General features: G+C 39.0%; 1 protein-coding gene across 2 annotated transcripts in view; it reads right to left on the bottom strand.

Moving 5' to 3' along the window:
* Positions 1-15,885, bottom strand: part of LOC124131528 (deleted in malignant brain tumors 1 protein-like) — a 104,600-nt gene that overhangs the window by 52,018 nt on the left and 36,697 nt on the right. For both annotated transcript variants that reach the window (XM_046494827.2, XM_046494828.2), the window contains exon 2: positions 13,501-13,557. In XM_046494827.2, the coding sequence (XP_046350783.2) occupies positions 13,501-13,557 (57 nt within the window). The remainder of the gene's footprint in view (positions 1-13,500; positions 13,558-15,885) is intronic.

Here is a 15,885-nt window from a genome sequence, read left to right as displayed (position 1 = left end):
CAACAAAGAAAGAAACAAAATCATATGGGGAAACAGTTACGCAAATCCGGCCCTTGCGGTAGATTCGCGTTTGTTTTGAAGGTGTAAAATCCGGTTTTTGGTACTGTGGTACAACTGTCATATCTATACAATGTAAGGGGGAAGTTGCGCTTTTGTGCAGACGATCAGTATAAACATACGTGAGGACAGTACAGGTACCTAGTCTGAAAACACGACGTGAGAATACACACTGTGTTGTTACACTTGAATTTCGAAACGTTGTTTTGTATGTGCATACATTTGGAGTAATGGTAGTCCTGTTTGCCCTGAAGTTTAGCTTCTCACCTGGAAAACCAACAAAAGTTACACCCATGCATTAACACAAAACAATATGAATCCCGCCACACCCCCTTCTCCATTATACAAGTGTGACTCTGCAGTTTCTCCAACGAAAATAGGTAACATCTATGCCCCATGGACATCCAACGGACCGTGACACAAGGTGAAAAGGGCATTTCAGATGGTCCGATAAGCGACACAAAGCTGTCAATATTATCTCATTCTCAAGCCATTCTCATTCTCATACCTGCCAATTTTCCGAGGCAAGCGGGGATTTTAACGCCATTAGGACACGTCTTTCCCCTTCCATATCTTTGTGGGGGTTATTTTACAGCGCGTTAAAACATCTTTAATTGAGAGGCATAAAGACGAAATGTCCCGTGATGGTCATTACCGTTATCCGTATAATCGTCGACTGTCGACCATCAACTTGGAGACACTGTCTGTGGTCAGTTAATGTACGGCTTAGTGATACGGGTTCTTTAGGAAGGGCATTTTCAGCCTATATCTACAAGACAAATTACTTGTAATATGGCCTATTGTACTTGTGCAGCTTAAATCTACTGACTGCTTTCTGGATATAATTCTCTTTTGCATCATAGAGCGTTCTTAAATTGCTCTCTAACACGGGGACTATCTGTACAGGATAGGGTGACCTCTCATGTATAATTACAAAGCAACACGAGATTTAACTGGGAGGAGCATGTTATACCATTATAGTTTCCTTGTCAGTGCATACTTTACAAAAATTAAGGGTGAGTAAGCGAGTTGGGTTTCACGTCGTTTTGAACAGTATTCCAGTTTTATCACGACGTGTCAGCATCTTGTGGAAGGGAATGGAGGTCTCAGACTTTGTGAAACCCACGAACACGGGTATGGTGCTGAGAAACTTAGAAACATAATCAGGGCGAACCGAGGTTCCTAGTGCAAGCTCCTCACAGCGATAGTCCGCTAGCGGAGCTCTCTACAATATCGCTGCTACCAGTCAAAACTCCCCACTGTGATAGGTGGCCCCAACCATGCTTGGAGTTGAACTCGTAACCGAATGACCGTTATGTTTACAAACAAGTGACAACTGTCGTGACGCCGAATACACTTACCGCTGTTAAATTACTTTCTTTGTTTGTCAGTTTGAATTTCTATTCCATTAAAAGTACAATCTTTAATTGATATAGTAAGAATGTAAGGGAGAAGTTGGTTGATTTTCCGTTTGTCTGCAATCTCGAACCAATCTGATTATTAAAACAACAAAGTAAATTCATGTGGAAAACATGGTCAGTCGTAAACCTTTTCAAAATTAAATATGATGGCATTCCCAAAGACTTAAACCAAAGTATAAACGTTACTACATATGGAGTTAGAGGGCAAATTTCAAGATTCTTGTAATGGCCGCGCCCACACAGGTGGCAGCGATGTTACCGAGAGTGTAACGAAGGTGTCACGCGCTGGGAAGGAGCTTGGTTCCTAGTGTGCGTAAGGGACGCAACTCTGCATAGCCAATTGTGGCGCTTCAGATTATAGGGCCACCCTTGCCCCCTCGAAAATAAAGATGAAGACGATGAAAGATGTCAGCGATAAGTTTTATGACAAAGAGATAAGGCTGTGTTTGATGTGTGAAGGGCGTCAACGTCGCCGCTGATGTAACTTCATCCACGTGTGATCTTGTACCAGCCCCAGTGTCTGTATATCTACATCAGGAAACACCCGTGAAGATCCGGGTTAGAATAGGTCTTCGCCAACCCATGCTTGCCGTAAAAGGCGACTATGCTTGTCGTAAGAGGCGACTAACGGGATCGGGTGGTCAGGCTCGGAGTCTTGGTTGATGCATGTCATCGTATTTCAATCACGTGGATAGATGCTCATGATATGAATCACTGGATTGCCATATCCAGGCTCGATTAACAGACCGCTGTCACATAGCTGAACTTATACTGAGCGTGGCGTGAAAAACAAACATTCAAACGAAACAATAAACATCAGGAAACAAAAACACACAGGTACCTGTGACACAAAGAGTGAGTGAGTATATTTTTCGCCGCTTTTAGCAATATTCCAGCAATATCAGGGCTTCACACATTGTACCCATGTCGGGAATCGAACCCGGGTCTTCGGCGTGACGAGCGAACGCTTTAACCACTAGGCTACCCGACCATCCCGTCTGACACAAAGAGACACGAAGGAGCCCAGTTTTTTAAACAGACAGACATGTGTACGACAAAGGACTCGCTGATACCTAATATTACTATTCCAGTTGTTAAGCGTTGCTGTTTACGCACCAAGGAACAGAGCTTATATATCCATATACCCGTCGAGATAAACAGCGTTCATACATTTTTAATATTTTTTTTACCTACTTCGATTGACTTCCCCAGATGGCCGCTTTGTGCTTTGGAAATAGGACCGCGAAGGGTCATGGGAATAGGTAGAAGTGTCTAGACATACGGAGTACCTTGGCAAAAGGGTACTGTATGTATTCGTGGATTACAATGAAACACATACGTTACAGAATACGTTAAAGACAACTCGGAAAAAAAATCACACATCGATACAATGAGTTTAACGCATCTGGAAATAGTGCAGTGAAATCGAACACGGGTCTTCGGCGTGACGAGCGAACGCGTTAACACAAGGCTACTCCACCGCACCATAGACGACTGACCTAATGTTGTGACCATTGGTCAGCTTGACCTAAGAAATCCCTTCAGGTTCGGTGAAGAAGAAAAAGGAAGAAGAAGAAACTTTGCCTACAACGATACCCTTTCATGTAAATACCCTTTCATGTAAATACCCTTTCATGTAAATACCCTTTCATGTAAATAACCTTTCATGTAGGTACCCTTTCATGTAAATACTCTTTCATGTAAATACCCTTTCATGTAAATACCATTTCATGTAAATACCCTTTCATGTAAATACTCTTTCATGTAAATACCCTTTCAAGTAAATACCCTTTCATGTAAATACCCTTTCATGTAAATACCCTTTCATGTAAATACCCTTTCATGTAAATACCCTTTCATGTAAATACCCTTTCATGTAAATACTCTTTCATGTAGGTACCCTAAATGTAAATACCCTTTCATGTAAATACCCTTTCATGTAAATACCCTTTCATGTAAATACCCTTTCATGTAAATACCCTTTCATGTAAATACCCTTTCATGTAATACCCTTTCATGTAAATACCCTTTCATGTAAATACCCTTTCATGTAAATACCCTTTCATGTAAATACCCTTTCATGTAAATACTCTTTCATGTAAATACCCTTTCATGTAAATACCCTTTCATGTAAATACCCTTTCATGTAAATACTCTTTCATGTAGGTACCCTAAATGTAAATACCCTTTCATGTAAATAACCTTTCATGTAGGTACTCTTTCATGTAAATACCCTTTCATGTAAATACCCTTTCATGTAAATACTCTTTCATGTAGGTACCCTAAATGTAAATACCCTTTCATGTAAATACTCTTTCATGTAGGTACCCTAAATGTAAATACCCTTTCATGTAAATACTCTTTCATGTAAATACCCTTTCATGTAAATACCCTTTCATGTAAATACCCTTTCATGTAAATACTCTTTCATGTAAATACCCTTTCATGTAAATACCCTTTCATGTAAATACCCTTTCAAGTAAATACTCTTTCATGTAAATACCCTTTCATGTAAATACCCTTTCATGTAAATACCCTTTCATGTAAATACCCTTTCATGTAAATACCCTTTCATGTAAATACCCTTTCATGTAAATACCCTTTCATGTAAATACCCTTTCATGTAAATACCCTTTCATGTAAATACTCTTTCATGTAAATACCCTTTCATGTAAATACCCTTTCATGTAAATACCCTTTCATGTAAATACCCTTTCATGTAAATACTCTTTCATGTAAATACCCTTTCATGTAAATACCCTTTCATGTAAATACCCTTTCATGTAAACACCCTTTCATGTAAATACCCTTTCATGTAAATACTCTTTCATGTAAATACCCTTTCATGTAAATACCCTTTCATGTAAATACCCTTTCATGTAAATACTCTTTCATGTAAATACCCTTTCATGTAAATACCCTTTCATGTAAATACTCTTTCATGTAAATACCCTTTCATGTAAATACTCTTTCATGTAAATACCCTTTCATGTAAATACCCTTTCATGTAAATACCCTTTCATGTAAATACCCTTTCATGTAAAAACTCTTTCATGTAAATACCCTTTCATGTAAATACCCTTTCATGTAAATACCCTTTCATGTGATACCCTTTCATGTAAATACCCTTTCATGTAAATACCCTTTCATGTAAATACCCTTTCATGTAAATACTCTTTCATGTAAATACCCTTTCATGTAAATACCCTTTCATGTAAATACCCTTTCATGTAAATACTCTTTCATGTAGGTACCCTAAATGTAAATACCCTTTCATGTAAATAACCTTTCATGTAGGTACTCTTTCATGTAAATACCCTTTCATGTAAATACCCTTTCATGTAAATACCCTTTCATGTAAATACTCTTTCATGTAGGTACCCTAAATGTAAATACCCTTTCATGTAAATACTCTTTCATGTAGGTACCCTAAATGTAAATACCCTTTCATGTAAATACTCTTTCATGTAAATACCCTTTCATGTAAATACCCTTTCATGTAAATACCCTTTCATGTAAATACCCTTTCATGTAAATACCCTTTCATGTAAATACCCTTTCATGTAAATACTCTTTCATGTAAATACCCTTTCATGTAAATACTCTTTCATGTAAATACCCTTTCATGTAAATACTCTTTCATGTAAATACCCTTTCATGTAAATACCCTTTCATGTAAATACCCTTTCATGTAAATACCCTTTCATGTAAATACTCTTTCATGTAAATACCCTTTCATGTAAATACCCTTTCATGTAAATACCCTTTCATGTAAATACCCTTTCATGTAAATACCCTTTCATGTAAATACTCTTTCATGTAAATACCCTTTCATGTAAATACCCTTTGATGTAAATACCCTTTCATGTAAATACTCTTTCATGTAAATACCCTTTCATGTAAATACCTTTTCATGTAAATACTCTTTCATGTAAATACCCTTTCATGTAAATACCCTTTCATGTAAATACTCTTTCATGTAAATACCCTTTCATGTAAATACCCTTTCATGTAAATACCCTTTCATACCCTTTCATGTAAATACCCTTTCATGTAAATACCCTTTCATGTAAATACCCTTTCATGTAAATACCCTTTCATGTAAATACCCTTTCATGTAAATACCCTTTCATGTAAATACTCTTTCATGTAGGTACCCTAAATGTAAATACCATTTCATGTAAATACCCTTTTTATGTAGGTACCCTAAATGTTAATACTCTTTCATGTAAATACCCTTTCATGTAGGTACCCTAAATGTAAATACTCTTTCATGTAAATACCCTTTTATGTAGGTACCCTAAATGTTAATACTCTTTCGTTGAAATACCCTTTCATGTAAATACCCTTTCATGTAAATAACCTTTCATGTAGGTACCCTAAATGTAAATACCCTTACATGTAAATACCCTTTCATGTAAATACCCTTTCATGTAAATACTCTTTCATGTAGGTACCCTTAATGTAAATATCCTTTCATGTAAATAACCTTTCATGTAGGTACCCTTTCATGTAAATACCCTTTCATGTAAATACCCTTTCACGTAAATAACCTTTCATGTAGGTACCCTAAATGTAAATACCCTTTCATGTAAATAACTTTTCATGTAGGTACCGTAAATGTAAATACCCTTTCATGTAAATACCCGAAATGTAAATCTTGGTCTAGCCTTCTGAGAGGAAGTTTCTTAGCTAACAGGGGCGGTCGGGTAGCCTAGTGGTTAAAGCGTTCGCTCGTCACTGTTTCGAGGCACTGATTTAAATTATATTACTGAAATAAATTATAAGAAAAAAGAACTTCCAATCAGGAAACCGCCTTCGATTTTCAGGTTTTTGTAGCTCAATTTGTAATGATAAATAGCTTGTTTTTCATAGTTTGAGCCCGATTCAAATAAAAAAACCTGATTCAAAACGAAAACCAACCATAAAAACCAAAACGAAACAACAAACACACAAAAAATATGTAAATATGCTGTCTTTTATTGCATCTAAAGTTTCTTAGCTAACAGGGGCGGTCGGGTAGCCTAGTGGTTAAAGCGTTCGCTCGTCACGCCGAAGACCCGGGTTCGATTCCCGACATGGGTACAATGTGTGAAGCCCATTTCTTGTGTCCCCCGCCGTGATATTGCTTGAATATTGCTTAAAGCGGCGTAAAACCATATTCACTCACTCACTTAGCTAACAACCTTCCTGACTGTTTGTATATTTCCTGTTTAATAGACACCGGGAACAGACTTCAGATATTGTACTCATATGGGGAATCAAACCCGGAAATTTGTCGTGATGAGCGAACGCTTTAACCATCAGTCTCCCCATCGCTCCCCCATGTTAACGAAAACTCGATGCCTATATGCACAGCAATGTCGTGACAGTTTTCCAATAACACGTTGTTTCTGCGAGCTACAGCGATCTTTTCACCCTGGAGCTATCCTTAATCATGCCTTTCAAACTGCCAAGACGGAATCGATCAATCACGTTTCAAAAACATTCGCGAAAGAGACAAAATATATACTTATGACGTCATCCACCAGCTGTTAATGTATTTCATAAAAAATGAAACATTGCATTTTTCTCTTGGGCAGATCAGACAAACGAAAAAATCTGTTTCGCCCAAGGAAACATGTTGACAAAGATAAATTTGATATTTGCAAGATAAACGATCAGATTATCAAATTTGTGGAAAGAAAATATGACACGGGCTAATAGCCAAAGTACGCATTTAAGGAAGCCATGTTTCGACACCTAATTTTTTGGAGCAGCGATTTCACTAATAGCTTCAGCAACCCATGCTTGTCGTACGAGGCGACTAACGGGATCGGGTGGTCAGGCTCGCTGACTTGGTTGATGCATGTCGTATCCAAATTGCGTGTCTCAATGCTCATTATGTCAATCATTGGATTGCCTGGTCCAGACTCGATTATTTACCGAGCGCTGTCATAAAAAGGGTAAATTTCTAAGTGCGGCGTTAAACAACAACCAAACAGACAAACAAACAAATAGCTTGTGTGTAGGTAGGTTAGAGTAAAAACACGCATGGCAGTATAATGTTTATTCAATTAACCGTTTATTATGAGATACGTTCATTAGAGATCTTGAACTGTTGACGTGTCCAGAAGAGAATTCCACTGTGACGTATTTAGACCACGTGTAACTTTAGGTCTTCCAGTCTTGTGGTATGACTCGATGACTACCTTTTCTTGGACAGAGTAAAAGCTTTTCATTTCACAAGATGTTTACATGGTTGACGTGTTGACACAGCATAAGGAATAACAAAATGAAGACGATTGAACTTGTCACGTTCATACAACACGCCTCTTTGTATGCATGCTATATATACGTCCCTGTGATCAATGGGACCACTGCCTCTTCCTCGTGTATATGTACCCCGTTTTGAAGTGATCTGTTCACACAATCGTCACCGCTATTTTGCATCAGTACGCCCGACGGAATCAACGAAATAATCGAGGTGTTTATATGAGGACATGGAGACTATATTTTGTGTTAAACCATCCAGGTGGTTTCTGGCAACATTTCTTTAATAATTAAGGCTTCTATTTACCAAATGAGAGACAAGCTATTATTAATGGTCTTAAATGAAATTAAAGCGCACAAGTAACCTAAACATAAAAAAACACTTTGGATGGATTAGTTTGCGATTTGTACAATGACGTACACACGATTTATAACTTAAATACAACTCGAGAAAAACGTCAACATTAAACAACATCCTTCTTTGAACAGAAGCCTCTTGTTGACTGTTGCTACAACAGACCTCCCCAACACGCAATACATATTTCCCCATGCATCATAAACCATGCGAATAAACTGCGCCAGAAACGCGTTCCCGTATGATACTGGATACTAAGAATCATCTCCGTATTCGTACCATCATCGGAAGGACCTCCTTTGACGTTTACAGCCACATTAATGTGACAAGGATGATGCGACAGTGTAAATTTATAGGAATGCTGTAGAAAAGAACAGAATAGTCAACCTAATATGTTTTGTCTTAAGACCACCAAGACGAATGACAAGATTTACGTAGTGCTAGTGTGATGACTTATGTACGGTAATGGGGATTTGCGTGGGACTCGTAGACTTACGTCTGAGCATTATTCTTATTTACGGGGTATTATAATGTTGATTTATTCTAAGCAGTATGATGATTAATTGGGAGAAATTGCTGTTTATGGGCTTCATATTACGGCTGACCCCTTAGACAATTTATCATGTGCGCAATACTTAACAACAACGTAACCTCTTTAATCCTGAAACTTGCCAATGTGAAATCTTCCGGATTATCAAATTTCCGGAATATGGAATCTCTGTTATGGGATAACTTCACACTTGATACAGGTAGATATTCTCAACAGTAATAATCAGGAAAACAGGATTTCCAGACAAACGGGACTCCATAGTATGACGTCGCTTTTTTGCGATGGGTGTTTCTCGTTATACTTGAAACGTGCTATCACCTCATTGTTTACTCCGTAATCAATCATCGGACATATACTTCACAGTTCAGTGAATAGATCGTCATCTACCATTGTAAACACTGTGATCATCTAGCACCGGTGGTTGCAGGGTGAGTGAAACAAGGCAAGCAGCCTCTTAAGTACTGGATATGTTTTAATGCTCCAGCCTTAGGCAACAGAAGATGGCCTGTTATATCTCCAAGTCAGTCTCCCCACCCCCCCCCCCAGGATAAATGACTGTACCTGGAGAATGGCGGTGACATCAATGTTCACGTATCGTGATGAAGTCTGTGCTAGGCTCCCATCACTGTACCAGGAACATGTGGACAATTTACAGAAAACTTGAGTGCCAGTGATGGACTTTTAATACATTGCATTTAGACACATATAGAGGGTGAACGTAGAAAGATGTGGTGGGTCCATCACTCTGTGTTTATTGCCATTAAGATAACAACTATTCTTTTGATGAAAGGTGTTGATTTGCAATAGGATCAAAAGTTATTTACTTATTGTGCTTTTTAAAATGCAAATGACTTGTATGTGATGTTAATTGTTTTCGGTGCATATCCTGTCAGAATTTATAACGGGCACAGACTAGTCACGATGGCATTGACATTGAATTTTAAATATATTTGCTTCAATACTTCGATATTAACATGCGATGTATTCCACGTTAATACAATGTTTTCGTCCAAACACAAAATGTATAACGGTTTCATTTTATACAAGAAAGAAACGTGCTTCCTTTTTCATTGCGGGTTACAATTTGCAGACACCGAACAAACGTGGAAGTATCAACTAAACACACTGGTTATGATAAAAACACTGAGACTGTTTACAAGACTACACGTTAAACCTATAAATGCGAACAATTTGATATCGACATGAGCTGTATACATTGAGGTCTAGGTATTAGTAACTTCACTCATTATAGGACATCAGTAAAACTAAAAACAGCGACAATTATTATGGAGGAGGAATGCTCTTGTCATAACATAAGAGGACCGCCTCCGTGGTCTAGTGGTAGAGCGTCCGGAGAGCGGAAAGTCGTTGGGTCGATTCCCGGCCGTGTCATACCAAAAGACGTTAAAAGTTTGTACTTGTTGTTACGCTGTCTGGCGCTCGGCATTAAGGGGCTAAAACAAGGACTGGTCGGCTCGGAGTCAGTATACCGTGTCTGAGTTACAATGGGGCGTGGTATATCAGTTGGCTTGCACGATAAAATCGGCGTTAGTCCGGACTAGTACAAGCAGCCGCACACACAATATAAGTGCAATAATCTTGGAAGTGACGTTAAACCCCATTTAACCTTCACCTTATACCTTAAAAAGATCGGAATATGGTCCCTTCTTTCATAACATGATTGTTTCTCCACCTCTGATGCATTCAGCATATCAAGGTTCAATGCAACCTGTCATCAGATTCCCGTTCTCATAATTCAAATTTTGTATTTCCAAAAGAAGATACCAAATATCAAAACTCCGATAACTTAAATTGCAAATATATCAACATCAGATAGTGAACACATTTAAGACAAGTAATCAGTAACATGGTGACACCTTGCCCAACCGAGACCATGGTCTTCTGTCATTGTCTCAAACCTTCTCATATCGTTAACACTGTGACCGTTTCATTCGGCATGACTTGTCGCTTGTGTTCGGGGAGCGGCGTCATTGTCTCAAACCTTCTCATATCGTTAACACTGTGACCGTTTCATTCGGCATGACTTGTCGCTTGTGTTCGGGGAGCGGCGTGATATATGCACCTCGATAACCAAGGCGACCACATAACCTTGACCCCCGTCACCCGGATAAATCCTGAGGATTACATCCTGGATATTAATGGTTGGCGTCTGACAATGCCGGACCGCGGGTTGTCCATAAATTGTACACGGACAAGGAAACGAATTGACAGGTTACACCCCTTTTGCTCAACAAGGCACAACTATGGCAAGTGGACTGAGTGTTACGTAAGGAACGTCCCGTTTACAAGGGTTGTATCCAAAACAAGATTTCGTATATTGACACTGAAATCTTTTTGTAAGAAATCTATGAATTTAAGTTTGTGAGAACACATGGAATAAAGAATTGAAGTATATGCTTATTGCATTGAGCCAGTGCACATGTACTAACAGTATTACAGCTAGATCTACATTGAAGTAACGCATTCCATACAATACAGCCTTAAAACGCGAGCGGATCACAGCAATGGTTGATGTTGTTTATTAACGTATTGGGGCCACCGGCCCTTGATACATTTGCGGAGCATACAAAACATTTTCCTCACAGAGCGCATAGATTGAGCTGCAGTCACATATATTACAGCACAGCGATAAATCTACATGTACACACACGTCCAACTCGCTGGCTATATAAGAAATGTAATGTTAGCGCCTAAGGAACACGAAATCAATCTTTGTCACAATGAATATTAAGTAACAATCATGGTTCAGCTTAAACATACAAAAAACCAATTAAGTATTTTTTAAAAATCACCTGGATGATGAATGATATAAGAAAATAGATCAGGCCTTCCGGGAGTGTGTGTGTGTGTGTGGGGGGGGGGGGGGGGGGGGGGGGGGAGGTGTGTGTGTGCACACTTTGTGCCTGAGAGTTCAACGTGACTGTCAGTATGGTGTGTGTTATTCTCGGTGTGTCAGTGTAAGTCAACAGATGCGATACAACTAGTACCATCATCAAATGAAATCTTACTCTTATACTCCTTACATATATACATATATATATGTGTTGAATGGGACCTTTGTTAACTTGATAAGAACTACATGTGGATCAGGTTGAGTGACACAAAGGTTACATTGCGCTTGCTTCTGAATATGGCTGTTCCGAATAAGTTTTACATGGCGCAGTTCAATGAAATCTATGCCATCTTTAACGTCGCGTCTAATATTATTGCAGTTACCGTATTCGACGTAATAAGCACCCGGGGCGCTCTCAAAATATGAAATAGGGGGCTCTTATTAGAATATTATTTTGGTGAAAAAAAAGAACGAGTTGAAAGATCGTAGATTTCAGGTTTTATGCTGACAGCCTGAAATGTTTATATACGACAGATATATTTTTACAGAAATTAATTGCCCATAACTAAGGGTGCATATAACACACGACTGCGTATTATAAACGAATAAATAAGTCTTGTGTACATTGATCAAACGGAAGGGGTGCTAATTGGGATTGTTCACTAGCCAATATTATTATAAAATATCCATTGGCGCTCATGAGAGCGGGGCCCTTATTACGTCAAGTACGGTATATATATTCAGCCAGCCTATAACTTTCATCCAACGATGTCCGATGATATATATATATACCATCGGACATCGTTGGATGAAAGTTATAGGCTGACTGAATATGTGTACAGATATTTGGCCAGGTCCTAGATGACCTGGGGATAGGCACCTCTTTGACCCCTCAAGGTCATTATCTGTGAGGTTTGTTCCTCCATGATCCGACAACAAGGACGTTGTATTCCTACACGGCTCCAGATCTCGTCTCAGACCTGATTGGAGAGAGCCTGGGATGCCATTTACTATGTGTCCATCCGCTTATGTCGCACAGAAAGTAGAGCATTTAGACCAGATGACTTATAACGTTTTCCGATTGCCGTTGATACAAAATAGTACAGCCATTTTCTTACGTGATATGCAAAACCGAATGTATGGTTTATTCTCGTTTGTTTGTCTAAACGTTTGTTTCTTCTAGTTTTTCGCCGCCTTCTTATTTACTTGTTCAGAGAATGTCCGAAAAGTAAGCAGAATATGGCCGATTATAGGAAGTGAATTAAATCTCTCTGCGGGTTTTAACACCATACCTGTATTCTAAGTTCCACCAAAGTGGTAACGTCAAAGACATGCCACACTTAGCTGACATGTTGTGACGTAAGACTGAAATTAATTCACTCAATCACTCAATCTTTGCTTGGAACAACATTAAAACAAGGCTATGGATGTATGTCTGTGAGTCATTGTCGATGGCGCATCACGAAATCAATTCTATCTTTAGATGGGGACTGTTGAATAAATAAAAGCTACAAAAACAACTTCCATTATTATATGAAATATCTACTGATATCTACTGACTATATCATAAGCATGTGCTTATAAATCTCCTTTAAATAGTGATGATACCAGGTGTTCACGAAAAGGTGAGTGTATCCTGGAGATTCCAGCCTAGTTCGGCAAGGGTGGAAACTGGATTTTTAAAGTCAGTTAACTCCCTTGACTCAGGAAGATGTAAGATTCAAATGTAGTAATTTCGGTTCATGGGACTATTTTCTCAGAGGGTGTATCGTGTGAGCTTGGTGCATTATCTTTAATATCGATCAACGGATTTTGTGCCAAATTTTCACATGAAAAGGTGGATGGCAATTGTTAGTCTAGAGCGCGTCCTTGTTTATCCAAAACGTTCTCACTTGGAATACGAGTATAGTCAATATGAATTGATTTTATCGTCGGTTAATTAGGTTTCCGTTGTCACATGGTGTCAAACGAGGGTGTGCTGTAGAAAATGTTGATAACTTGTGTGTCTCACCTGCTGGTGCCGGTGTTGTGGTCAACTTTGATGATGTAGCAGGTGCCGCTGTTTGTGCTGAAAAAGTACGTGACATGGATTAAGTCATCGTTTGGCATAATGAAATAGTACGTGACATGGATAAGTCATTGTTTGTCATAATGAAATAGTGCGTGACATGGATTAAGTCATCGTTTGGCATAATGAAATAGTACGTGACATGGATAAGTCATTGTTTGTCAAAATGAAATAGTACGTGACATGGATAAGTCATTGTTTGTCATAATGAAGTAGTACGTGACATGGATAAGTCATTGTTTGTCATAATGAAATAGTGCGTGACATGGATAAGTCAATGTTTGTCATAATGAAATAGTGAGTGACATGGATAAGTCATTGTTTGTCATAATGAAATAGTGCGTGACATGGATAAGTCATTGTTTGTCATAATGAAATAGTGCGTGACATGGATAAGTCAATGTCTGGCATCATGAAATCATGAAATATTACATGATATGGATTAAGTCATGTCTGGCATCGTTAAATAGTGCGTAATATGGATTAAATCATTGTTTGACATCATGATTATATAACACACATTATTGCTGACTGAAACTTTTGAGACCGAACATTTTTGAAAACGGAGATGAAAATGTGAGGTAAATGGGGTTTAATACAGCAGCGTTCAAGATTATTTCACGTATATAGAGCGATGTAAATGCACGGGTGTGTGGCTGTTTGTACTAGTCCGGACTAATGCCCACCGGGATACCATGCCGCAGTTTAACATAAATACCCCATTTAGACACAGGATACTGACTTCAAGCTGACCTGTCCTTGTTTCATGCTCTTAATGACGTGTGTCAGGCAGGGTAACAAGTACCATCTTTTAACGTCTTTTAGTTTGACGTGTTTACAACACTGAACCCAAGAACCGTTCTCACTTTAAAGATATACTGAATGTAAGATGGTATTGAAGGTTCAAGTTTCAGCTGTTGATAGCATGAAGTCAGTAATCATATGATACAATGACAGACGAACTAAAACATAAGTGGAACCTCGACAACTCGACGTCCATGGGCCACCTGAAATATACCGAGTAATGCGTAGTTCGAGACAAGCAGAGTGCTGATATATCAGCCCATGGTGGTAATACAGATTCGACCCGGACTAGGTCTTAAAGAGTGTATCGAATTTGAGATGGAATGGATGGTAGAAATAGACAACATACAGCTACTGAAAACAGGATGAAGCTATCCTGAACATGGAATCAGAGTCTGTTACTTGATGAAAAACACTGGCTGGAAAAACCTGACCGCGCAATGCAGGCCAGTGGTTTATGTAGCCCCAGATGGATTCGACCTCATTGTCGTTTCAGAGGCAACATATCACTGGATAGATCTTGCCTCATTGGTTACATCTTATTACATCGGCAGGATAGTGTTACATTGGCTAGATCTGTTAACATTGGGCTATATCCTTGTGGGGGCGGTCGGGTAGCCTAGTTGTTAAAGCGTTCGCTCGTCACGCCGAAGACCCGTGTTCGATTCCCGACATGGGTACAATGTGTGAAGCCCATTTCTGGTGCCCCCCGCCGTGATATTGCTAGGGTATTGCTAAAAACGGCGTAAAACCATACTCACTCACTCACAATATACTTGTGGATTCAAGAACAACATGTCTCACTAGCTTAATCTTATTACATTGGCTAGACCATGTATCATGTGGCTATATCATTGTGGATTAAGGAGCAACGAGTCTCACTGACGTCATCCTAGGTGATTTAGGCACCACATTCGTGACAAACTCGTGTTATTCCGGGACAAGCCGAATAGCTTCTTGTAGGTTACGGAAAGGGGCGAGTGGTAACGAATGTTAGGCACCATTGCGTCTCATTGGCGGCCACAATATCCGTACTACGCAGTTTCAAGAAACTTTTTTACAATCACCAAACCGGACCTATTTCTTGTTTGTAAACAAATTCGCTTGTATTGAAATCAGGGCAATCCATGCTCACGGAAATTGTCAACGAGTGTGGGGCATGATTCGCCCTATGCGCATTATCTTTTCACAACTGACTTGGGGGAATCTAATTATATATCTCTACACAACAAGGTGACCTTATCGTATGTACGTATTTTGAACAGTGACACATTCTAAATAATGGTTAATACGCATAAAGAAAGAGTCTTATTTTCTCGGTGAAATTAAACAAAACTCTTCAAGAATGAAATGGATGGAAAATAACGACTGTAAGATGAGAAGATTCGTCTCAGGCCTTTGACAGAGGTACTAGGTTGACGGAGGAAAACTCAGGGTAGAAAAGTAATATTATTGTCTGCATCCGGGTTGATATGACGTCATATCAGCCATCCGGGTCACCACCTTGGCATCAATCTTAAACAT

This window comes from Haliotis rufescens, unplaced genomic scaffold (genome assembly GCF_023055435.1).
Source record: "Haliotis rufescens isolate VD_foot unplaced genomic scaffold, xgHalRufe1.0.p SCAF_1, whole genome shotgun sequence".
NCBI lineage: Eukaryota > Metazoa > Mollusca > Gastropoda > Lepetellida > Haliotidae > Haliotis > Haliotis rufescens.
The sequence above is the reverse complement of the archived record's forward strand: the minus strand, read 5'-3'. Positions and strand labels throughout refer to the sequence as shown.